Here is a 23,804-nt window from a genome sequence, read left to right on the forward strand (position 1 = left end):
TATTCAAAATTATCATTAACAAGTTGAAGATGGATAATATCTATTCCCAGTTTGAGAAGGAGTGTTAAAGAGAGTATACTTTATGAAATTAGGTTAATTAGTACAAGGGTAAAATAGACCTTATGTAATTAATTGTCTATTTCTATTTCTATTCTACAAAATCTATATATATATATATATACGGTTATGATATTCAATGAAATGTGTATTCAACCATTCTTCACATACACTTCTACCAGTTCGCGCTCAATCTCCCACCAAGTATCCTGCAATCAGTTGCCGCCTAACTAATTTCTGTGATGGCCCGACTTTTCTATTCATGCTTCTTACATTAATGGTAAATCTTCAACAATTTACTTACATAGGCTATCCCGCAATCTAGGAATAAGTGAAAATGTGTCTCCCCACCATTATAGCAGATAACTCAGACATCAGGTAACAAAGAGCGATCAAGACTACAGACTTGAAGCATCTCATTATTATTAAGCCTTTAAAAAATAGCAGTCCATGTTTGCACCTTTACTTTCAAAGAAATTTGAGCATTTCGAAAGAATTGGTTATTTCTCCAACTAATCTAACTAACTAATTCTTTTTCTTTCCCGCATTACTATAGATCCTGACAGAATGCTTTGCATAGCATCTCTATGGGCTAAGGCACATGTTTGTTCTTGGGGATTGCCTTTGTCGATTCTGCAAATGAATTGGGAGGCTGTCATATTAAGAACAGCAATCTTTTCCTATTTTGTTTAATTTCTTGGTTTTGTTTCTCGTTTTTGAAGATGATATCTTATCCTTGTTCTTTACAATCCCTGTCCTTCTTCTAAAGAGAGAGACATGTGGAAGAAACCACGTTACAGCTTGAGTTTACCATTCAAAACCACTCAGTTTAACTTCTGCAACATAAATGGAACAACTGACAGGTAAAAGAACATTATAATAAACTCAAAAAAGTGCTGCAAAATTGTAAAAGAAAAAAAATCTCCTAAATAGCTTGATATCAATAATGAGATGCTGAAAGAAAAAGTTCTGACTACAACATACTGTCTTCATGTCAATACCAGAGACCAAAAGTATGACTTACGTGACATTACTGCAAGAACCATAGAGATCAGATCGTATGTATGTTTCCAACTCCAGTTCGTCTTTGTAAATTCTAGAAACTAGCTGCAAAGATGATTCAAACAAGTTTTGTTCAGGCATTGAAACTCCGCAATCCAATAAAGTTCAAAAGCAACTGATTGCTCAAATGCAACTACGACATATCCCATCAACCCAATTGGATGGATAACTTATGGCCTTTAAATATCTTCAGAATCTGGCCCATTCAAGACTCGTTAAAAATGAAAAGAACCCAAAATTAGTTAGGAATAAGAGAAGCCAGCAGTGTTTCCATGTCTGAATGAAAGAACAGGAAGTGCAAACATGGACATGCAAATAAAGCACGTTTTAACAATCTGACTTTAACAATTGAAAAGCAGGCCAAACGTAGAATATTTAAAAACAAGAATAGAAAGTAACCTTCAGTTTAGGAAACTTTATTGACAATATATTAATCATCTTCCATGTTTCTTCTGTATCTGGTGCAAAAGCTAAATATTCTCCTTTAGCCAACAACAATTCCAGAATTTGTTGGAAATTCGGCGATATACCCTTTCCCACCTCCACAAACATGTCTTTCCGGATATATCTGCATCAAATCAGTATAACCACAGTGCCAATGGCTAAAGAAGTTAAAATTTTAATATTCCCACAATGGTATAAAATTAAAAATTTTTAAAAAAAATGCTTGTGGACCTAAATATTTCAGACTATTACAAAACTAAAGATAGACTGTCAAAAGAATTCTGTATATCTTCTTTTTTTGTTTACAACTACAGTTCCTTTTATAATGGAAGCAGAGGACTAGAATAGTAAAATACTTAAACAACAAAGAAACAGAACAAAGTAATAACAAAACTAACGATCTAACAAATTAGTCAATCAAGATAACTAACTTAATACTCCCCCTTAAGATGGAGAGTATAGATTAATAGTACCCATCTTGCTTAGAAGAAGGAAAAATTGATTTGGCAAGAGTGCTTTGGTCATCATGTCTGCAAGTTGATTCTAAGATGATACATGCATGATCTTCAATATTCCAGATTGTATTTTCTCTCTAACAAAGTGACAATCCAGTTCTATATGTTTGGTTCGTTCATGGTAAACCGGATTTGACGCAATATGTAGTGCAGCTTGGTTGTCACAATATAGTAGTGCTGGTCCTTGATGTTTTTGTTTTAGTTCCTGTAACAAGCTCATTATCCATACAATTTCACAAGCAGTGTTAGCCATGGATCTGTATTCTGTTTCTGTAGAGGATCTAGACACTACCTGTTACTTCTTAGACTTCCAGGATACAAGAGAAGAACCCAAGAAAATGCAAATCCTGTTAGTGGACCGTCTAGTATCGAGACAAGTTCCCCAATCTACATCAGAGAAACCTTTGATTTGCACAGAGGATGATGAAGGAAAATGAAGTCCTTGCCCAGCGGTTCTTTTGATATACTGCAAGATTTGTAATGTAGCTTGAAGATGTCTTGTTCGTGGTGCTGCCATGAATTGGCTTAGTCTGTTAACAGAGTAACACAGATCTGATCGTGTGATCGTCAGGTACAGTAATCTGCCAACTACTCTTCAATAACTTGTGGGGTCATCAAGGAGATCTCCATCATCCTTTGATATCTTCAAATTTGGTTCCATGAGAATGGAGGATGGTTTGCATCCTGTATATCCAGTTTCAGCTAGAAGATCAAGGGTATATTTTCTTTGACATAAGGAGATCCCAGCTGAATTTCTTGCTACTTCTAAACCAAGGAGGTATTTGAGTGGCCCTAAATCTTTCATTTTGAACTTGGTGCTTAGGGCACGTTTTAAATCCTTGACTGCTTCATCATTATTGCTTGCGATAACTATATCATCAACATAGACGAGAAGAGCAAGAAAAAGACCATTGTTTACTTTGATGAATAGTGAATGATTACATTCAAACTGCTTAAAACCTTCTTGGAGTAGTACAGTAGAGAACTTGTGGAACCATTATCTCGAGGCTTGCCTTAAACCATAAATTGATTTATGTAACTAACATACGACATTCGGTGGTAGACTCTCCCCCTCTCCAGGGAAGTACCCAGGAGGCATTGACATGTAAACTTCCTCTTTGAGATCTTCGTGTAAAAAGGCATTGGTCACATCTAACTGAGTCAGATTCCACCCAAAAATAGCGGCAAGAGAGAGTAAGATTTTTACAGTGACCAGCTTGGCAACTGGGGAAAAAGTGTCTATAAAATCAATTCCATGTTGTTGCGTGAATCCCTTAGCAACAAGTCGAGCTTTGTGTCGCTCTAGGGTGCCATCAGCTTTATATTTGATCTTGAAAACCCATTTACAATCAACAGGTCTTTTTTCTTCTAGAAGAGAAACAATGGTCCAAGTCTTGTTGCTTTTCTAAGCGTCCAGTTCTGTCCGCATTGCTTGCCGCCAAACCGGAGAGGCAAGTGCTTCAGAAAGAGTGGTTGGTTCTTGTTGGGAGGAAATGGCACAGACATAGTTTCAGTAATGGGGCTGTAGTTTGTTGTATTGAAGGTAGGAAGATATGGGATGTGCGGTGCTATTGGTATATGCAGAATAGCAGTGATAGTCAGCCAAGTAGGGTGGAGTTTTCTTGATCCGAGAAGGTCTAGAGTTGGATAGGTTGTTGGACTGTTCCCGTGTGTTGGAGGTAAGTGAGGTAGAATCAGGGGATGAGAGGAAAACAGGAAAAACACGATCATCAAAGATATCAGGAAGATGAGGTGTGTCGTTTACTTCGGTAAAGAAACGAAAGATGGACTCATAGAAAATGACATTCCTAGAAATGTGAATTTTGTTTGTTTCTAAATCCAACAATTTGTATCCTTTGTATCCAAAAGGATAGCCAAGGAAAACGCAAGCTCGAGTATGAGGGGAAAATTTATTTCGATGAGCAATAAGTGTGGAGCTATAACATAGGCAACCAAAAACCCGAAGATGACTATAGGATAGTTTGTTGTGGTTTAAAAGTTCGAATGGTGTTTTATTTGACAACAAGGCAGAAGGAGTTCTATTAATGAGGTAGAATGCAGTTAACACACAGTCTCCCCAATATGTAATAGGGACATGAGATTGAAAAAGTAATGCTCGAGCTACATTCAATATATGTTGATGTTTCCGCTCCACAACAGAATTTTGTTGTGGAGTTTCAATGCAAGAATGAAAAGGCATGATCCCTTTAGATTGAAAGAAATTTCTAAAATCCAATTCATGTGCGTTATCGGATCTTACGGACTTAATTGAGACCTTGTATTGGTTTGATATAAAAGCATAGAATTTAGGGAAAATGGAAAGGACTTCGGATTTAGTATGAAGCAAATATACCCAAGTGGCTCTTGAATAATCATCAACAATGTTAAAGAAATATTTGTGTCCTTCGGGAGTTGCAATAGAAAATGCTCCCCATATGTCTATGTGTAGTAAATCAAAAGGATGTTTGAACATATTATTTTGTGAAATAAATGGTAATCTTTTCTGTTTGGCCAAATGACATACTTTACAATGTGATTGCAAATCAGAATCCAAAATAACATGAGGTTCTTTATTGAGAAATTGTATTTTCATTTTGGATGGATGACCTAATCTAGCATGGCAAAGGTTCTGTCTAGATACTATACTGCTGGAAATAAAAGATTTATTACAAGAAATACCGAAGTCCAGAAAATAGAGATTGCCTTGTCTTCTACCCTTCCCAATCATTAAGTCCCGTGTAAGGTCCTGAATAACACATGAATTAGATAAGAAATTAAGAGAACAGTGATGACTCGAAGTGATCATGCTAACACTCAGGAGATTAAATTTGAAGGCAGGAACGAATAAGACATGATACAGAGTGAGTAGTTCGGTGAGCACAATAGTGCCTACTTGGTTGACTATCACAGTGTTTCCATTAGGTAAGGTAATTTCAATAGGATTAATCTTTTTAAGCTCTGTTAAAAAGGAGAAATTACAACAGGTGTGATGCGTAGCACCAGTGTCTATTATCCATGTACTCAGCGAAGGTGATTTATCCGAGAAGGAAAGGAAGGTTGGTGAAGGTAACTTACCAACAACATGGGAGATATATGGCTCGTTGAGGGAGACGGGTTCGGCTGTTGGCGAGTCAGCAATGAACGGACGAAGCTGGACACTGAGATGAGCGATCAATTCTTGGATTTGGTCGGCGTTGAGGGAACTGGAAGAAGTTGCAGCTGAAGCTGTCGAAGGGGAGGTAGAAGCTGCAATGTGCCCTATCCTTCGTGAAGAAGGCTGAGAGTCATAAGTGGGCTTAGGTCATGCATCATTCTGCTGTGGTCCAGACTGGGCCTTGGGCTTGGGCTTGGGCTTGGGCTTAAGGCCTGGGGGAAACCCATGTAATTTGTAGCAACGGTCCACTACATGACCGGTCAGCCCACAGTGGGAGCAAACAGGTCTGCTTCTAGATCTTCCTTGGGCGGCCGCGACTGTGGAGCCAGGAGCAGTTGCAAATGTCATTGGCTCTGTTCGGCCTTCACTGCTAATGGTGCGTTGTCGTTCCTCTTGAGCAACAAGATTGTATACTTTTGAGATGGAGGGAAAGGGGTCTAACATCAAGATCTGTCCCCTTATACCTGTGAAGGATTCATTCAACCCCATAAGAAACTGCATAATTTGTTCTTGCTGTTGATATTCTATCCATGTCTTCATGCCACCACAATTACACACTGGAATCGGTTGATAATTTTTTAGTTCATCCTAGAGGATCTTCAGCTTCGTGTAATAATTATTAATGTCGAGAGACCCTTGTACAAGATTTTGCAACTGTTGTTTGATTTGGAAAATGCGAGGTGCATTGCTCTGTTGAAATCGCTCTCGCAAATCGGACCAGATCGCTTGCGCAATATCTAGATAAAGAAGACTATCCGCAATTTCTTTTGAGACAGCGTTTAGGATCCACGAAGCTACCATACTATTGCAACGAGACCATATACCAGCCAACATGTTAGATGCATTTGGCTGGAGTATTGTGCCGTCAACAAAACCGAGCTTGTTCTTTGCATTAAGAGCCATAGTCATTGCTCGACTCCATGTGTTGTAGTTTAGGCCTGTGAGAGTGTGGGAAACAAGGATGAGCCCCGGATGGTCTCCATTGTGGAGAAAATATGGGCTATGAGCATTGTCTGTCACAGCCGCTGTGTTGGACGATGCCTGAGCAAAGGAGGAGGCAAGCGGCTGAAATTGATTTTTGTTATTTTGGCCTGAACCACGAGCCATTTTTAGCAATTATTACTGTTGATGAAGTCAACGGAAAGGTATCGCTCTGATACCATATTACAAAACTAAAGATAGACTGTCAAAAGAATTCTGTATATCTTCTTCTTTTGTTTACAACTACAGCTCCTTTTATGATGGAAGCAGATGGCTAGAATAGTAAAATGCTTAAACAACAAATTAACAGAAATAACAAAATAATAACAAAACTAACGATCTAACAAATCAGTCAATCAAGATAACTAACTTAATACAGACTAAGTTTTTTGCTTGCTAAAAACTTCTTTTATGCTTCCGCAATGATTGTAAAATAAACTTTCCTCAGAAAAAAAAAGTCGGATCACGTAAATTGCTGATAAAATTTTTGATTGCCAATAACTTCTTGCAGTCATGTGCTTCGTATTTTTTAGGTTGTTGTAATTATTCTCAAAAGATTAATATAATTTTTATCCTTTGAAGGAGCAAAAATATTTACCCTGAGAGAATGATTGTTGGTTTACAAAACAATAATCTACTTGATAAATCTAAATATATTAATTTCTGCATAGCACGATAATGGCTTAGACTCCATGTTCTCATGAAGAGTCTGCAAGCAATAACAAGATTTACCGTGCAAAAAGAAACAGAGGAAACTTTTTGCTCCTGTTGAATTCTAACTTCCCCAGAAATCAGACAAAATCATTAAAAAAAATACATAACTTCAAAAACTGCTCCACGAGACTTACGGTTGAGCTGGGTGAATCTGCGTGTCAACTCTCGTCCTGACCGCAATTAAGGCTAACATGACAATTGCAGGAAGCAAAATCTGACGAATATGAAATATTAGCATTACAATTTTATATCTTCACAGGCCGTGAATGCATTCTAAACCATCAACACTTAAAAAAATGTTCCTTTAAATGGATTTTATGACAGTGATTTGAAACGTTAATTTCGTTTAAAAAATTGAGACCTAATATTTTTCTAAATAGCACTGCAAAACCAGAGGCAGAAAATTCTCGCATCAGAGAAGGAAACAGATTCTTGAGAGAGAGAGAGAGAGAAAGAGGGAGGAAGCTGAAAAGAAATGCTTCAAAGGTAATGTCAGGAACTCAAATACAAATAAATCAGATTTTCAAAATGATCCAAATTCAAAAGAAAATGAGAAAAAAAAAAAACTGAAATCAAAATCAAAATACAACGGGAACCCGGAGCGGAGAGAGAGTAAAAATGTTTAGAAAGCAACGTCACCAACTCAAAGTTAAAGGAAGCAGAAACTAGAAATAATCCAAATTCAGAAAAGCAACTAAAATGAAAATTGAAATACAACATAGCCAAGACTAGTGTGTGTGTGTGTGTGTGTGTGTGTGTGTGTGTGTGTGTATGAGAGAGAAAAGGAGAGTGAACGGGAGAGAGAGCGACCTCAGCAGCAGTAATAAAAGGATGACGAGCCTTGAGAAGCCAATTCTTCCGAAGCATGGCTTTCAACTGCCTCGTTGAAGTTCCCATAGCGAATTCGGACGTGAACAGGAACCCTAGACAGAGAGAAAGGGAGATTGCTTGCAGAAAGAGAAAGCGATATTAGAGAAGGAAAGACGAAAGAAGTTGAGAAATGGCCATAAGAGGCACAGAAGAGAAAGCAGAAACGGAAGAGTAAGATTGAAGATTGAATGTTATTATAGTTATACAGGGAAGATGACAAAAGCGAAAAAGGAAGGTGGAGACTGGAGACTGGAGCGGAGATGGCAACTGTCAACAATGGATGTTAGCGTCTGGACATATGGAAATTTTAACTGCAAACACCACCAAACCTATATATACATACAGAGTTCAAATATATATGTACCGATGAAAATGTATATATAGACGTTTTGGTTAACAATTTAATTTAATTAAATATATATATATATATATATATCCCCCATCAATCTCCCGTAAAAAATTAACTCACAAAAATTAATTAAATTTTAAATTTCATATGTTTTATACTAATTAACTAAATTATTATTGGTCAAAGAATAACGTTTTCTAAATATAAGGGAAAAAGAACTCAAAACTTTAATGATTAAATCTTATTATAACATTTGATTACGTACTTTGACAATTAATTATATGATTATACTATAAATAATATATACATATATGTATATGTATTACGTGACACTCAATTTTTAGCACATTATTTCATTATTTTGATTGTCATATTTTCACTTTGCACATGCAAAATAAAAGATTTGGTTGATTTTTGATTACTGCTATAAGAGGCTTTATTTATTTATTATTATTTTTTGCTTCAATATTAAAAGAACGTCATGTGTATTATTTATAATCAAGGTTTTTATTTTTTTTCTAATATTTACGTACTATTAATTAAATTGTTTGTTTTATCTATGTAGATAATGCTCAGAAACATATGTTTTAAAAAGTCTTAGTTAATAATTAATACATGGTTAATGCTTTACGAATGGTATTGGAATTTGGGATAAAATTATTATCAAGAGTAGCTAATGGTAACATTTGACACAATAATTTATGTTTGAAAGCAACCACCACATTGGTTTTCTTTTGAAATTAATATTTTATTTCTCATTAAAACACGACATGTATAATTTATAAATTAGAGTTAAAAAATTTATTAATTTGTAAAAAGAGGTTAATTTTTAGCTGATAAACTATTTTTTTAATGAACTAAATTTGAGATAGTCTGAATCCTAAAACACATTACAAATTGTACGTGTGTGTGTGTGTGTGTGGGTGGGTATATATATTAGGTAGGTAAGAAAATATGTGTATCTTTTACTCATGGTCTCTTTGGAATTGGAAGAGGCAACTTATAAATTGATTAATTTTTTCAAAAAACCATGGTTGAAAATAAGAATATTATATACATGGACAAAGGAATAAGAATGATTAAAGGTGGGTCTATTACGTGTCTATCTATGCTTATACGAACTTCACTTGCTTTTTTCTTTTTAATTTAAAAAAACACAATAGTTTATTAATTTAATTATAAGATTAAATGTAATTCATTAAAATAAGATCAAATTTCACTTCCCGACTCCCTTTATTATAATTTTTATTTTTATTTTTATTTTTTTAAAAATGTAGCTTTAATTGAATGATGTTATTAACCAAAAAAAAGAGGGTGGCGATCGGTTGCTTTCTTTTTTGTTGGTGTATTAGTTAAAAAAAGTTTCTTCCCACAATTTCCATAAACAAAATTGTTTTAAAAAATCATTTTCCATTGGTTATTATTGTTGAGATATTTTCAATTATTAGAGATTTTAAATTAATTATTTAATGAAGAATGAAGAATGAAGAATGTTTTTTAACAGAAGAAATAATTAATTAATTAATTATAATAATTATTCTCATAGAAGACTCAGCACCAGCACATGCCTAAATGCAGGTAAGTCAAAACAGGCGGTTTAGAAGCTCAATCCAAGAAGCTTCATTGTGGGTCCACTAAGGATGAATTATTTTGGTTCCAATTGAAAAGTTTGATGAAACTAAGAACAGAACATGAGTGAGGCTCAATGATTTTGTTTACTATCAAAATGGATTGAATTATTAATCTTAAGTACATGGTTTCCTATTTCTTTTTTAATTTAGATTAAAAATCAAACTTCAGAAAATTATCTTTACTGTCCAAAACAAAACAATTTATGAAGCCAACTCAGCAGAGAAATTATTTTTTGTGGTACAAAGGAGTTCATTCATGCTGTTGTTACTCTGTACATAAGATATATTCATGAAAATAAAAGCTATATTATCCTGTAAAATAAATTTTTTATTAAAAAAAAAAAAAAAAAAAAAAGAAGAAGAAATAGACAAGTAATGAGACCTAGTAGACATCTCTGGAATGCCAACAGATAAAGGCAAGATTCTACTGGCAGACTAGTTGATATACTTTTCCTTCAGATAAATAAATAGTTAAGTAAATGCCAAAACCCTAACCTTTATCAGTCAGGTAAACTGCGCAACTTTTGCCAAAAATCATTCCTCTGGCTGGAAGAATGTATATGTTGAACTGGTCTCTGTCTTTGTCACCTGTGTTGCAACGTGCAATTCCTTTCTGATTAGTAGTTTACACATGAAAGAGCAGTATGTCTGACCAGTTGTTGATTGTCAGATAAAAATTATATTTATAAATCAAGGGATAAATACTTCATGTAATTTAACGCTACAAACTACGTGATTCAATAAGTCAATTGACCAAGGAACAAGTTCTATAGAAATTAAACTGTTATACGTATATTGTGTGAATTTCAGCTCTAATAACAACCTCTTCCAGAAAACATGCAGAATATATGAACTTCATGATGGTAGCTGAAGAAAACCAATTTATTGGTCTTGTAAGAACTTCTGCAAGCGGAACATGACTGGTTTTCTAACAAAAATATCAGGAAGACTAGCTTGACTTCTACAAATTTTACCTATGTGGCCTTGATGAAAGTTTTTCCAAAGAATGAACAGAAGTATTGTTGATTGATAATTTTATTGAAGAGTTAATTTTCCTCCTGAACCACGAAATCCTGAAAAGAAGAATTTGTTTCCCCCATATGACTTAGTGTTCTTAAGATTAGGAAACTCCCACAACGCATTTATATACAACTACCAATATTAAAGAGAAAAGCTTGGGTAGAATGGATACGAACCTCTGGGTTACGAGATGATCCAGTAGGAAGAATTGGAACAAGAGATGTCCACAAAATGGGGTCTGCCAGCGGATCAATGGTATTATAGCTGGTTACAAGTGGAGCAGACAAGATAGGAGCCAACGGATACATATTTCTCTGAAGGGGCAATCCTCCACCCATTCCTAGTGCAGCTCCAAGACTCTCATTCCCACCTTCATGACTTACTGATTTCTCAACTGCCTTACCATAGTCCGGCCTATTAATGGTATTTTTGTTTTCATTATCTTCTTTATCAGAGTCTTTTTTTTCCTTTTTCAATGCTTTTTCTTGCAAGCTCTTATAGGCAGCTGACTGAGACAAGATGCTCAAGGCAGAGACTGTTGATCCTTTGGGGGTTTTCCCCTTGATGAACATACCCAAACGTGGCATTTCATACGGTTCTGTTGCCTGGACTGCCCAGTCCAATGTTTTGAGTTCACCACCAATATCTTCTGCACATCCATGTTTTGTTTCTTCTGATGACTTACTCGAACAATCTGCTTGACGAGTTTTATTGGTCCCCCACCACTTAATGTAGCTTGTAAGATCTATCTTTCTCTCAATACAAAAATTACTTAGAAAATCACTCTCAGTTCCTGGATCATCACCTGCAACTTTTAATTAAGTTAAATAATAGTTATGGTGATTTTGTGGAAATGTTTATATTTGAAACTCAATTCTCCTCCAGAGACACAACTACTACCTTAGATTGAAAAGTTAACAATAACTCACCGTAATGAATGCTATTGAAGTATTCAGGTGCAGCCCCACGACCAAATGATGAGTCCCATCGACTACTTCATGATGGCCAAAAAATAAAACCAAAAGCAGGAACACAATATCAATAATAATCATTCATATATACAACAAATATTGTACGAATATGTCTATTGGAAGATTTCAATAAAGATAAGAAGTCTTCATCGAAAGAGAAATGAAAAATGGAAGTATGAAAACCATAACCACTAAACTTCAGGTGGGAGACAAGTAATTAGAGAAAAATGTCAATATTCTATTTTAACGGACTATTTAGCTGAGAACTCAACAGACCAGAGGACATTCTTTTGAAATTAAACATAAGAGTATTAACCACTAGACTACCATGTTGTTGGTCAACGGACCAGAGGACATGAAATGTTGATTTGTCATAATTAACAGAAAATGAGCTAAGTTAGTTTTCTGTTACTAAACAAAATGCCATGGGCATTTGGAACTCATTGAACAAAAAAGATGAAGCCATGAAGCATATCTGATACCTTGTAAGCCCACGATATTTAGAGATTCCTCTAGAGAAACCACTGCTTTTTCTGCAAAGAACAGATACGCTAATCAAAGGGGCGGTTTTTGTCAATGAGTCAAAGCACATTTTTCCAACCTACACACCTTCGAAGAGATGCAAGGTATTCTTCCCTTGAAACATTCTGCATTTCTTCAAGATCCCTTGTATAATCAGTAACCTGCAGCAGTATTAAGGTTTTGAGGTAAGAAGTATTCCGATAACTTAAGAGTAACCCAAGAGCAAGAAGTATTAAGTTTTTGAGGTGAAGATTCTACCAAACAACATCATTGACAGGCTGCACCCCAAAAACAAAATGTAACTGAAGCAAGCGTCAAGAAAGAACTGTTTGGATGCTTCAGCATTTTTTCAGTTAATTGCTAAAGCAGATTGAAAGACCACCAATTGAATGAATAACCAAATCTTCGACTAGAAAATGGACCACCAATAGACCACATTGTAAAAGAAAAATAAATTTCTTTCCTTTCAATTAGTTGAGACATGTACCATGTTCAGATTATATTATGCTTAGTAGGGAAAGAAAGTTTGGTTCTTTTTGTAAGAAGGCTAACAAATATCAACGCATAGGATATATTATGCAGCTAGGCTATCCAAAAGGTCAAAGCGTAAAAAATGAGCAATCTCTTACAGGAAAATTTATCAGTGTCCCAGGGCCCCAATATTTTAAGGCAGCAAGGTCATATGCTCTAGCAGCAGCCTCCTCATCGTCATATGCTCCTGTCAAGAAGTCCTTTGTACATAAAGACAACTCATACGAGGGAAGAAAATTAACAAAGAATGTACCGCATCAAGTTACAGACTTACCCAAATAAACTGCCAAAACAAATTGTGCACCAACCACCACATGGACAAATAACAATAAAAACAGAGTAAGTGAATCAGTAAATTTGGGATTTCACTGTTATGCCTTTTGAGAAGCATGTACAATTACTGGATGTTTATGTTGCCAAAAAGAGATACCTTGCTTTCCTTTCTTGTTCTGATTTTGGTTCCACGTACTTTTATCCCAAAGATGAGCTTCGTATCGACCAGTCCATCTATGCCTGATACACACGAAAATTGAAACCAAAGATTCTGAATATCACTAAACAACATGATGTACAATTTACAGGAATCTTTGACGATAAAAATAGTGAAGAACGCAGCAGACAAGAAATTACAACTTCAAGCGGTTGCACTTCTTAAAGAGAATTTCTCCAAGTCATACATGTTGACAGAATCACACATGTAGTCGTGTGCGTCAGCAGCAGGTGTTTATAAGTATTAGACTATTTGACACATACATATACATACCGATATACGAGTGTAGGTGATTACCTGGTAACTCCACGGTATATGGAACTCCGTTTACCGGCAGTGCAGGGAGGCATTTTACTGATGCGTTCCTTGGCAGTGCAACCTCTCTCTTTCTTTGCCTTCTTCAGACCTCTGTACAGCAACAGCTGATCGTTTGCAACCACTGCCTCTGAGGTCTCTCCTCCTCCTCCTACACCGAGTTCCGGTTTCAGCCCAGGATCCGAGGACGATGCCGACGCCATGATTCGAATCCACCAAAGCCCTAACCCTAGGAGAGAGGAAGTCAAAAGCACAAATAGTGTATTATAGCAGCGGAGAAGCTGCAGTGAGAGTGATAGTTAAGAGTGAGAAGGCAGCGAGAGTCTTTTTTTTTTTTTTTTTTATTTACCGTGGAGGAAAGGTCCGAAAGGGAACAGGGAAGAGGCCGGAGGATTTTAAATTACGGAAATGACCTCGAAGGGTTGTTGAAATGATATTCGGTGATTGGGAATCGGAATATGTAGAGCGGCTGTAACGGCTAGGCCGGGGTCGAGGGTAGTTATGTAATTCTCGATTGTTTGAAAGTTGTGGGCTGCCATATGGACGCAGAGCGCTACTTGTCACCTGTTGGTCAATTTTGGTTGTGATAGGTGTCAAGGCAAGGGGCGTCGGACCCGCAAACGGCGTCGTTTCCCTTTTGAGAATACTTCGGAAAGACGGGAGGGCAATCATAACATTTAAAACGTTTAAGACCAAAAAGGGCATTTTGCTTCTCTTTACCGTGACAAATATAACATGATGAAACTTACCATTTTATTTTACCGTTTCAATATAGTTTAAGTTTCTTTTGCACTCTTAAAAATGCTAAAAAAAAGCCATGATTCAACTATTTCTGGTATTCAGGATTTATAACAGAAAAAGAACTAATTCATAAAAGAGGTACAATTTTTATTCATCAACACAATTAATCCTTGTGAACCGAAGGCTGATTCCGACCATAGCATTCTCAATATTTAGGTATGCGCATGCATACCGTCAAATAGTAAATTTGATTGTATTTACATTTATTTTACATTTCAGAATAAAATTATTTTAAGCTCACTCGGGAAGCATGCTACCATGTTCTCGGCAATAGCCCACGCCTACTCATTTTTCCATTTTGAATTAACTTACAAGGAAATAATTCCAGCAGTCACTGCATGATAATATACCTGCTCCATAAGATTATGACGGGAGTAGATATCTAAGATGTTGACCCTTTGCAGTCTGGTGTGTCAATTGAGTTAAACAGTTCTTAGATGGTAGAATTATACTTCTCCAGTCGTTGATTCGGAGATGATCTTGAAGTGAGCTGGATATAAAACAGGTGTTTGCATCTACCATGTACATCTTCTGCTCATCTTCAATGATGAGTTTTGAAGTCAAGAAACTTCCCCAGATCAAGTTTGATTTGCTGATTTCCTTCTCAAGGATTCTGTACGTCCCAACACAAAAGTGTAAGTTCTAAATAAATAATACTTTGCACAAGTAACATTACGATTGCTGTAGCGTGCTAATGCACACCCTGTTTGTTGCAGATATAAATAAACAAAATATAACTTAAACAATTCCAAAATGGGTAGAAAAACATCTCAAAACAGCACAATCATGGTTAAAATATTTCTAGATCTAAGGAGAAGCTCTTGAACAACCATAATAGCTGTCTTTTGGTTTTTGCCTTTGGTTCCTTGAAAAGATTAGGAAGTGAGGATGGACAGGAAGCACCCTATTCAAGAAACAAGTTCATACCAACAGTTTGAGAAAGTACCAAGATAAGGGATAAATGTATGCTAGGGAGTGAGAAGAATTTAACATTCACATGCCGTTATTCTCTACGGACCCCACACAGATATTATGGGCATGCACGAAAAAGTTAATACAATTTTGATGGACCCCACTACAGTAGTCTACAACCAAATGAGTCATTCAGAAAATATGATGAGCATCTGCCATTTAAACATCAAGTTCCAAAAGTGTCTGGCCAATGAACAATTGTCCTTCACATAAAACATTCATTATTATAAGTTTTGATAGCCATTCCTCAGGTTTAATAAAAGAACACACGTAATATTGTGAAAGATAAATGTAGAAATCATAATTTATTTTATTTATTAATTTAAATTTAAATAAAACTTATTTTTATTTAGATTTAGAATATGTTTATTTTTTAAAAAATCATGTTATTAGTAAAAATTTATCTTTTAACATATTTAATTTATATTTATCTCTTAAATAGTGGTATATTATTTTTAAAAAATTTAAATTTGATATAAATCTATTAAAAAATACTTTAAGTTGTTAATTTTAGAGATGAAGTGAAATCAATAAAAATTTAAATTTTCTTTATTTAGAAAAAATCCCAATAAGTGGCATCAGAGCTTTCTTAGTCATGAATATATGAGAAAAAAAAATTATAGAGAGAAAAGCAATGAAGAAAAGAAGAAAAACAAAATTATGAAGAGAGTCTTCATTGCCAAGATATCAAACAAGTCTTCATCAACATCAAAGAGAAGAAAATTTCCACCATACAGAGTACACAAGAAAAACAATCACAATAAAAAAAATTGCTACCATAAAAGTAAATCACAATATTTTTATTGTAAAACATTTGAACATAAATAAATAAATAAATAATTGCAAGTGTTAGAATGAGCAAGCAAATGTTGTTGAAGAAGAAGAAGAAACTCTTATTAAAATTTAGCGAGAAGTGCATCAAATAGTTGAAAATTGATGAGAAGTGTATCAATAATCGGAGATTTGTGAAAAATGCATCAATAATTAAACAGAAGTGTTTCAGAATATGAACATCAAACAAGAAATATTGGAGAGAAATACTCCAACAATATAAATTTAGTGATTGTAATTTCTACATTAAGAGAGAATGTTGAAAATAAATGTAGAATTTATAATTTATTTTATTTATTAGTTTGAATTCAAATAGAATTTATTTTTAATTAAATTTATAATATATTTATTTTTAAAAATATCATATTATTAGTAAGAATATATCTTTTAAGAAATTTTATTTATGTTTATTTTTTAATTAGTGGTAAATTATTTTTAAAAAATTTGAATTTGATGTAAATCTATTTAAAAGCACTTTAAATTATTAATTTTAGAGATGAAATGAAATCAATGAAAATTTAAGTTTTCTTTACTTAGAAAAAATCCCAACAGAATCCACGTGATATTATAAAAATCATAAGAGGAATAAAACATTCTAGCCAAAGAGATACTCTAGTCCAATTAACTATATTGCAACAAATAAGTATCAGCTTACCAACTCTTTCACATATTATAGGTGCATACTCAGCTCCACCACTTTTTTGTGCAAATGAGAATATATCATGGAACATCCCATTTGAAGGCCGAATTCCTGCATCCTCCATCCACTGCAATACCTGCATAAAAATATTCTTAACTATTCTTAGCATCTGCGAGCATGTGGGTAAAAAGAGAAAACTTGAGAAAAGAAAAAGGAAAAATGTTATCATTTTTTAGTCCTTGAACTATTCACTATGTAACATAATCTATGTTACAATTAGATCCCAAAATCTTTTTCTTTATAATTTGATCCATAGACTCACAAAATTTGTTAACATTTATGCTATGTTTATACAATTATGAGAATTTCGACGCAAATTAATGTAAATATGTTCTGTTCTACACGTTCTTTTTATTGAATTTGAAAATTGTAACAACTAGATATTAACCTTAATAAACTTAACAAGAACAGCCACTTTGTTTTATTTAAGCCATGTACATGATATTAACAGGCATTAGAGAACAAAAGAAGATCTATAATTATCATTTTTGGAATTTTCTTTTCAATTTATAGTTCTAGATTGAAAAATTATATTTTTAAGCCATTTTTATGTCAATTAAGCAAGACAAGAGGAAATTTGCATTTTTATAAAAGGTTACACAAAAAAATCATGTTAAGGAACAATTTTGTAAGTTCAGCAACCAAATTGGAATAAAAAAAGTTTGACTAAAATGCAATGTAGTCTATAGTTCAGGAATTAAATTGGTAATTTACCTAGAGAAAAACTTATAAAACGAGCTTCAAACAACGTTTAATAGCCCAAAACCTTTTGAAGGTAACAGGCAAAGTAAAATCATATTATTATCCATTATAACAATCAGCAGAAGTTATGTGGCAGCCAATAGCAACGACATGAAGATGACAAAGATGTCCATGGATTAAAACATGAACTCATGATTGGATCAGCTTTACCTCGATGTCCTTGCCTTTCATGGAACAATGACCATTCACTTTTTGCCATTTAGATAACTTATATTTCTATTGGATTAAAACATGGTACTTTTCAATATGGCAGATGAATTCTCTTTCCTAGTTGTGCATCTGCCAATATTCTTATAGCAAGATTGGAGTGCTTAAGGATGTCTAAGGAAAAAAAAAAAGGACCAACATACATTACCAGCAAGGCCATATTTGCTTTCTTTACTTAAGAACTTCATTGTTAAAAGAAGAAACTAAAACTTCATGAATGGGTTAACTCTGCAACCTGCATGCCATATAACTTTAAAAAAAAAAAAAAGAAAAGAAAAGGTTACCTCAATGTATTTTCTCCAATTTCCAGCACCCAAAAGATTTTTTAACAAAATCGAGTAAGTGCTGAAATTCAATTCAGCACCAGATGCTATTAACTTGTAAAACAACTGCATGCACAATGAAAAAAAAGGAAAATTATTGGTGATCAAGACATGAAAATCAATTAGTTGGAACAAGCATATACATTGGGTTAGCATTGTTATAAATTTGAAGACACCCGCAGGTAGAAAAAACATCATAAAAATTGTCACTAAGTGCCTAAAATACCTTCATCATTGGTTCAATTTTTCCACTTTTTCCAAGAAGATTAAGAAGCTGGTTAACAAGTCCAATGGAAACCACAGGAAGTGAAGGCTCCATCAAATTGATAAGGTCTATTGCTGTTTTCCAATCTCTCAAGCTTCATTCAGAAGTACAATGGTTAGTTAAAAAAATAAAACAATTCAACCCTAATAGATACAACATCATGAATCAATAAATAAAGGAGTTGAGACAAAGTAGTACAAATTGGATAACAAAACTTGCATAAATAATGAAATATAAGGTAATAATTTTCTGTTTCCTTTTGTCGGTCCTCATACTGTGTACAATCACTTTGATCACTTTAAACATGGATTTCCTTTTCTGGAAGAACTATACCATAGTTAAAAATTTCTGTCAATTAAGGTAGCTATACCAACTCAGTATAGTTCAAAGGTTGGAAACATCTAATGAAAAAGATTTATAAGGGAGAAAAAGTACATTGAGAATATCTTTATTAGCATTGCAATATACTAAATTCAATTAAGACAGCTATACAAATTCAGTATGGTTCAAACATCTGGAAACATCTAATGAAAAAGATTTATAAGGGAAAATGTACATTGCGAACATCTCTATTAGCATTACAATATACTAATTATACATTTGGAACTTACATGCTGCAAGCTGACAGCATTTCAAGGAAAACAGCATCAGAAAAGGGGATTTCTTTTTCTCTCATAAATGCTGCCAGCGTAAGAACCTTTGATGGTTGACCTCCTTTGTTGAAAGCTCTCATCAGAGCTGAACAAGCTATAGTGTCTGGTTGGATATCAGTTGTTTCCATTTCTAGAAATAGTGCACAAGCTTTTTCCCAATTTTCTGAATAATTATTATAAATAAGAGAAAAAGAAAAAAAAAAAGAAACCTAGAAATATTAGTTCCAAAGGAATTACTTCCAATTATTGTCTACTCATCTAAGCAATTTAACATACAACCTGACCTGAAGAATTGTAGGCATGCAGCATTGTAGTATATGTAACAACATCAGGACTACAACCAGCCATCTTCATCATGTTGAACGTCGATTCTGCCTCTGCAACTTGACCCTACAGGATCATAGAAGAGATGGGGAGAGAGAGAGAGAGAGAGAAAGAAGTTATAAATCCCTTCTGGTCATACATTTATAATAACAATTAGCATCCTGTTCTCTTTTTTTTTTCTGAAATAACAATCAGCATCCTGTTTAAAAGGGGGAAACTTTAGCACTTACCTTTTTGCTGTGAGCACAAATCACACATGAGTAGACCTCCTTTGTCAAAGAAATCTTTAGATCCATCATTTCATCAAAAAACTCAAATGCTTCATCATATTTTGACATATTACAGCAACCACTTATAAGCACGGTATAAGTAACAGAGTCAGGCATGACTTTCTTTTTTCTCATAGTTCTGTACAAAGCTATAGCTTTCTCACATTCACCCACATTCATATAGCTCCCAATAGCTGAATTATAAGCAATTGTGTTCAGTTTTATTCCTCGTAACTCTGCTGCAGAAAGAACAGCTTCAATTTTCACCTTTTGATCACAACGGCCACAGGCAGCCAGGAGAGTACATATTGAGACGACGTTTGGCTTAATACCATCTTGCTCCATTTGACGCAATACATCTACAGCTTCAACTAACAAATCATTTGACCCATAGGCATCAATTAGTGCATTATAACTAACAAGATTGGGTTTCCAATTATCTCTCTTCATCAAGTCAAATACTTCTTTCGCTTTCCCAGGTTGATGTGATCTTCCATAAGCATTAAGTAAGCATGTATAAGAAACAACATCTGGGCGAAGGCCATTTTGCTTTATCTCACTGAAAACTGAAAGAGCCTCTTTACTCATTCCACGTGAAGCATATGCACCCATTAATGCATTATAGGAAACAACATTAGGTTTCAGACCTTCAGCAAGCATTGTACTGAAAATGACTTTGCAGTTTTCTATCTCTCCACTCACAGAATACAAATGAATGATGCTAGTGAATGTTACAATATCAGGCCGACATTCTGATCTCTTCTCCCTCATGGAATTGAAAATATCAATAGCTTTCCCATATTGCCCAAGCTTTACCAGGCAATAGATTACAATATTAAGTGTAGTTGTGTCAGGACGAATTTTTGTTCCTTTCATAAGCTCAAAATAAGATAACGCTTTTGCATACTGAGCTCCATTCTTAAATGCAGACAACATAATATTATGGGTGACCAAATCAGGACCAACTCCATTTTCCGTCATTTTCTTGCATACTTTCACAGCTTCCCTCCAATTTCCACTAGACCCACATGCATTGATCAAGTTGTTATAGGTTGATCGACTAGGAGGGATCTGTACACATATAGTTATTAGCATTAAATTGATGCCAAACCCCTAGGAAAATAAAAAGAATCAAAGAAATGAAGAAAGAGGTGCATATGCATGTTTATCCATGAAAGCATATAAGAATCACATATTTATGGAACAATCAAAGTAAAACCAAACGGTTTTAAGAAAATACTAGGAATAACAACGTAGAATTTTCTATCTCCACCATCATTTTCAGTATTGCTATTGTTCTCTTCTTTGGTAACTAATTTATATGGATTTATGAATGAAGTACATTTACATCTAGGGGATCAAATTTGAAAATCTTATGTACCAAAGGGTGTCTAAGCTTCCATTGTAGTACAAGAAAATTATTTTTCTTTTCTTATTAAGAAAAGGATTAGAGTTATTATAAAATTGAGGATCGCAATGTTCAAAATCAGAAAACACTATTTGACAACCACGTTACAGGTCAATGAGATGGCTGTGATGACTTGGACTTTTAATAGTGACTTAATCCAAAATAAGTTGTTCTATTTCGAAAAATCAATACTGCGCAAGAAGAAAATGAATAAACCAAGAGAAGAAGGTAACTGGATAAGTTAGGTTCCTTCCCTCGACCATCTACTGCAAAACATTGAACAGAAATGTTTATATTTTCCTAGAAGAACAGTACCACGAAAATTTTAGCGTTTCCTCAATGAATCTCTCAAACAGTCACAACCACATTCCTCATGTTGTGTGCTAAACTTAGTAGTTCACGCTAAATGAAGATTTCTGACTACCATCATCAGACATTAGTGCATATCTCTCACCCAGCGACAATACTATGATAATCAGACATAACAATTCCAAAAATTCCCTCCTTACTCAGGTTCCATTTTTTAACTTGAAAAGAAAGAAGGATGCTCACGTGAAATAAGACCCACTAAGATTGATCAGTGAAAAGAAATACAAGTACACACAGCTGCACGTAGCATGTCTTCCAAAATATTCATAGCCCAGCGCCATTGACCAGCTCGACCATGTGCATTGATAAGAGCATTGTAGGTTTCGGCATCTGGCTTGCATCTAGCAAGGAAACTCTTATGAGTAACCTAAATCATATGAGAGACAGAAGTAAAAGGAGAACAGTACAAACAGTAGATTTTCACTACAAAGTATCATAACAATTAAAAAAAAAGTTAATCATACCTCCATTTTTGCATCTCGAAAAACAATCCACGAGCCTGATCTGTCCGATTATGTCTAGCATGCAACCTGATCATCATGTTATACATATCGCTCCGAGCACAATAGTTCTTCTGATTTTTCATCCACCGAAAAACTTTAACGCTATGCTCAATAGAGCCCCTTTGTGTCAGCTCCTACGGGAGGCAAAGAAAGCCCCAAAAACGAAAATTCAAATTTCCTTTCTCCAACAATTTCAACAAAAATCAATATTACGATAATGTAGGAGAAGGGGAATGAAATACCCTAATTAGAATAGGAAAATTCTTTCTAGCGAAACGCCCAATCCAGCGATTCAAGACGGCTTCTACATCCTCCCAATGGTTGAGCTCCATTAGTCTTTCTACTACCTCAGAGATCGTCCAGTCCATCTGGAAACGGTGTCCCTGAACGCGTAACCGGTACCGTCTTGGAATCTCAGCTTTCCTGAGTCCACTCACACGAGTGGAGACCTCGTGCTGACCCTTGTCGTAGTCAACCAGCACTGACTTTTTCTCTTCGAATGCGGCAGTGTTGTTGTGGTTTTTGCAGATGATTAACGTTCTGCGAGTGGATTCTGTGTTTGGCCGAGTTGACTCGGAGGGGATAAGGGGTTTGAGGAGAGCTGGAGGAGCTACAGTAGCCATTTCGGCGGTCGATGAAGTACGAAGGGAGAGAGAGAGAGAGAGAGAGGATATTATATTCTCTTGGATTTAAAAAAAAAAAATCACATAAATATTTTCAATATTATATAAATATAAAATTTTAACTCTTTATCACCAAGGAAAAAGAAGTAATAGTTTGCTTTTTGTAATCTGTTTAAAATAATTTGTACTTTGTGATTATTCAATCTTTTAGTATCTGTAAAAACTGTTAATTTATCTGTCATTATTTTATAAAAATTAAATTATAATTAGATCAAATTAAATATGATGAAAATGTTATTTAAGTTATAACGTAATAATGTAATTAAAAAAAAAAAATTGTTGACATTTATCAAACATAAAAAGGGATAATAAAAAAATAAATAAATAAAAAGTAGGAAATTAAATCCCTTATTGGAGTGGGTTAAATGAATTGTTTGTTTTATGGTATTTTCATATATGATCTTATTATTAACTACATTATTATTTGTTTTTTTAATTTGAAATGTTATATTTAATTTCAGCTCTTAATCGTAGTATTAAGAGGAGATTAAACTCAACTTAGTATCACCATAATAATGAAATTATATCTTAATTTTATGACTATTGATGTTGATATTTGGGTTTAATATAATTTAAAAGAGGTAAGAAGAAGGATTTTAGTAGCAGAAGATACATCATCTGCCCATCCATCTTTTATCATGGGTCTATAGCCAGGTGTCTGCATCTACCCATTTGGAAGAAACTTACCCATCTCAAAGTTTCATTACCGATCTCCTTCTCAAGGATTCTGCTGCACATACCCACAGAAGAGAGTCGGTTTTAGAAAAACAAAAGTTTGCACAAGGAACGAAATTGTTACAAGCTTGCCAACGCACTTCCTGTCCATTGCATATAATAACTTGGTACTCAACGTATGGAAAAATATTTTTGCCTTTCTTTGTGTTCAGGATTTTGCTGAAAGCAAAACTCAAGGGTAGGATTAGAAGGGAAGCGCCACTTTCAAGAAATAAATTCCTACTAATAGTTCAAAAAATACGTAGATAATTTATTACATATGTATTCCAAGAGTGACACATGCCGATATTATAGCTTTACAGACCAGACCACTATAAATGTAATACGCAAACATAAAATAGTTTACTCAAAAACTTTTTTTAAGGACCCCATT

The 23,804-nt window shown here is 34.5% G+C and overlaps 3 protein-coding genes across 9 annotated transcripts in view; all 3 read right to left on the reverse strand.

Moving 5' to 3' along the window:
• ABCA1 (ATP-binding cassette A1) overlaps positions 1 to 8,134 on the reverse strand; it is a 68,993-nt gene extending 60,859 nt beyond the window's left edge. The window contains exons 1-4 of the mRNA XM_088210073.1: positions 7,738 to 8,134; positions 7,062 to 7,141; positions 1,519 to 1,687; positions 1,082 to 1,164 (exon numbers count right to left, since the gene is read on the reverse strand). Of these exons, the coding sequence (XP_088066199.1) occupies positions 1,082 to 1,164; positions 1,519 to 1,687; positions 7,062 to 7,141; positions 7,738 to 7,824 (419 nt within the window). The 5' untranslated portion in view covers positions 7,825 to 8,134. The remainder of the gene's footprint in view (positions 1 to 1,081; positions 1,165 to 1,518; positions 1,688 to 7,061; positions 7,142 to 7,737) is intronic.
• Positions 8,135 to 9,991: 1,857 nt separating this feature from the next.
• On the reverse strand, positions 9,992 to 14,096 carry LOC110806359 (Integrase-type DNA-binding superfamily protein). 6 transcript variants are annotated; one of them, XM_022031177.2, is made up of 9 exons: positions 13,609 to 14,096; positions 13,252 to 13,334; positions 13,096 to 13,104; positions 12,920 to 13,008; positions 12,378 to 12,451; positions 12,251 to 12,301; positions 11,727 to 11,788; positions 10,974 to 11,608; positions 9,992 to 10,365 (listed from the first exon to the last, which is right to left on the reverse strand). In XM_022031177.2, the coding sequence occupies exons 1-9, from the start codon at positions 13,827 to 13,829 to the stop codon at positions 10,312 to 10,314; spliced, it is 1,278 nt and encodes a 425-aa protein (XP_021886869.1). In that variant the 5' UTR covers positions 13,830 to 14,096; the 3' UTR covers positions 9,992 to 10,311. The 6 variants fall into 6 exon arrangements, with proteins under 6 accessions (XP_021886869.1, XP_021886871.1, XP_021886868.1 ...); XM_022031179.2 differs by having other exon boundaries at positions 10,974 to 11,602; positions 13,609 to 14,091; XM_022031176.2 differs by having other exon boundaries at positions 11,727 to 11,791; positions 13,609 to 14,087.
• A 397-nt stretch (positions 14,097 to 14,493) lies between these two features.
• EMB2654 (Tetratricopeptide repeat (TPR)-like superfamily protein) lies at positions 14,494 to 22,697 on the reverse strand. 2 transcript variants are annotated; one of them, XM_022031171.2, is made up of 10 exons: positions 22,256 to 22,697; positions 21,975 to 22,147; positions 21,746 to 21,851; positions 19,695 to 20,804; positions 19,425 to 19,530; positions 19,099 to 19,303; positions 18,449 to 18,581; positions 18,184 to 18,288; positions 16,886 to 17,006; positions 14,494 to 15,040 (listed from the first exon to the last, which is right to left on the reverse strand). In XM_022031171.2, exons 1-10 carry the CDS (start codon positions 22,634 to 22,636, stop codon positions 15,006 to 15,008), a joined length of 2,475 nt encoding a protein of 824 aa, XP_021886863.2. In that variant the 5' UTR covers positions 22,637 to 22,697; the 3' UTR covers positions 14,494 to 15,005. The 2 variants fall into 2 exon arrangements, with proteins under 2 accessions (XP_021886863.2, XP_021886864.1); XM_022031172.2 differs by having other exon boundaries at positions 21,746 to 21,840; positions 22,256 to 22,396.
• Between the last annotated feature and the right edge of the window lie 1,107 nt (positions 22,698 to 23,804).

The sequence above is a fragment of the Carica papaya genome, chromosome 8 (assembly GCF_054855325.1).
Source record: "Carica papaya isolate Zhongbai chromosome 8, ASM5485532v1, whole genome shotgun sequence".
Taxonomy (NCBI): domain Eukaryota; kingdom Viridiplantae; phylum Streptophyta; class Magnoliopsida; order Brassicales; family Caricaceae; genus Carica; species Carica papaya.